A 2,296-nucleotide genomic window follows, 5' to 3' on the forward strand; every position below is an offset into this window, starting at 1 on the left:
GTGTGTGTGTGTGTGTGTGTGTGTGTGTGTGTGTGTGTGTGTGTGTGTGTGTGTGTGTGCATGTATGCATACGTTGGATGAATACACATACTAAACTTGAGGTGGAGCGGAAGAGGAACAGATGGAATCGCTTGGGGTAAACATCAAAAGAATTCATAAGAGTTAAATTATAATAACTGTATGTATGCAATATTGGGAAAAACTATATTCACAAACCTAACCGCCATTTGACAGGTATTCTCTAGTTACATTAAAGGGGCTAACGCAGTTTCGAACCTCTCCTTGAAAAATGCAGTTTTTTTTGGGGGGGTTGGATTCCTACGTTTTAGATGTCGGAGATTACGAATATGAAAAAAACTTTAATTTCGCCAACACCCCCACCCCTTCCACACCCTTTCCAATTTAATTTCTTGATTTTGTTTACTTTAAAGAGATCGTAGTGAATTGATGAACATATGCAAATCGAAATGAGGTGATAAATTAAATCCAGACAAAAATTGAAAAGAATTTGCGTTTTACTTGTGTAAATAAGAATTTAATGTAAATTAAATACACCATTTTATGAGAAACAATCAATGTTATAAATTTTAATAAGGGGCTCAAATTTCACCCCTCTCCCAATTTTGAACTTTTTCATCCATTTATTTATTTATTTATCTGTCTATCTATTTATCCCTATTTGTCAACTAAATACGGCGGTACTATAGAGGACGGTATTACTGTTGCTTCTAGCCCCAGGAAGACATACATATCTATCTATCTCTTTATACACATATCTATATGCTTATTGGTTTCTTGCATATTCAGAATTTCAGTCATCTATAACATAGGGGAAAAAAAATTTCGAACAAGTTCAAAATTTTAGAGGGGGGTAATTTTTTTTTTACATCTAAAGCGTAGGAATCCCCCGAAAAAAAATTCCGAAAAAAATGCATTTTTCAAGGAGAGGTACGAAACTGCATTAGCCCATATTAAATTTTAATAAAGTATCTACAACCAGTGGTGGACTGGGTCTAAAAATATTGGTTGCCAGGAAACTACAATGCTATCGTTTAATTTTTCTTTTTTTTTTTTGTTAAAGGTATTTTTTCAACTGTCTACAGCTGAAATAATTAATGCATACTTCCAGGAGTGAATAAAAAATTCTCAGACTTGAGGAGATGGGCCCCTTAAATACTAACATGGGTCCCATATATGGATTCTAATAGCGCAGGGGCCCACTTGCCATTGAGCAATCTGGCAACCTGGTCAGTCCATCACTGCTTACTACTGAATTAAACTATATAAACTATGTTTTTCTGATATTGCACGCTGCATTTTGTTTTCAAATCTATGCCCCAACATCGAAATGTGTACTATACATGGTAAAGTATTGTACACGTAGGCATTTAAGCTTTATTTTCATTTTGCAGAAAGTTTATCTTAAAATTATATAAAATGATATATTTGTGTAATTGTGGATTTGCTGTGCCAGATATCTTCTGACAATGTGTGTTTAATTTCTTCTATTCCTGTGGAAATTCCGCTTGGTGTTCTTACTCTTTGAATTATAGAGAAATATTTCCTTCAAAGAAGTCATTGCTTGAGAGAAGTAGCAACTACATCAACGAAATAACCCGATTCACTCAACAAACAGGGGAAGAGATGAAGAGAGAGAGAGAGAGAGAGAGAGAGAGAGAGAGAGAGAGAGGGGCAGAGAAACACAGGAAGAGAGAGAGAGAGAGTCTATAAAAGAGAAAAAAAATATTGAGAAAAAGAGAATGAAAGTCAGAGTTAATACTATTTTATGATTATTGACTTGTTCTAGTAAACTATTTACTTACACAAACACACACATATAGAGTGAGAGCTTTATTTATGTGTTTCTGTGTGTTTCTGTATGTATATTCTTGATGAAACCATACCGATATTTCACCATTTACTTTATATTTTTCTTTTCTGCTTGCAGGAAGACTCTTTAGTGTTGGAATTAGCTCCACGAATTCATCATGAGTGTGAAGCCATGTTAAGCCTCCTTGACCATTATAACTGGACCGACTTCACCATAATAACGACACAGGCCGACGGCTACAGTGAGTTCACCTACACTTTACGGAGGCTTGCCAAAAAGTATAGCAAAACCTATTCGCCAGATGTAATCCAACACATTCAGTTTGAAAAAAAGTAAATATTCCTTTTACCATTATATACATAACATATTGTACATGCACACACACACACACACACACACACACCGTATGTTTATGCATATCCACATGTATTCACAGATATATATATATATATATATATATATATA

The 2,296-nt window shown here is 34.5% G+C and overlaps 1 protein-coding gene across 11 annotated transcripts in view; it reads left to right on the forward strand.

Annotated features, from left to right (window-relative positions):
* Positions 1-2,296, forward strand: part of LOC128247032 (glutamate receptor ionotropic, NMDA 2B-like) — a 1,034,258-nt gene that overhangs the window by 995,565 nt on the left and 36,397 nt on the right. For all 11 annotated transcript variants that reach the window (XM_052965637.1, XM_052965633.1, XM_052965638.1 and 8 more), the window contains one exon: positions 1,949-2,163. In XM_052965637.1, coding sequence (XP_052821597.1) covers positions 1,949-2,163 — 215 coding nt within the window. The remainder of the gene's footprint in view (positions 1-1,948; positions 2,164-2,296) is intronic.

This window comes from Octopus bimaculoides, chromosome 2 (genome assembly GCF_001194135.2).
Source record: "Octopus bimaculoides isolate UCB-OBI-ISO-001 chromosome 2, ASM119413v2, whole genome shotgun sequence".
Classification (NCBI taxonomy): domain Eukaryota; kingdom Metazoa; phylum Mollusca; class Cephalopoda; order Octopoda; family Octopodidae; genus Octopus; species Octopus bimaculoides.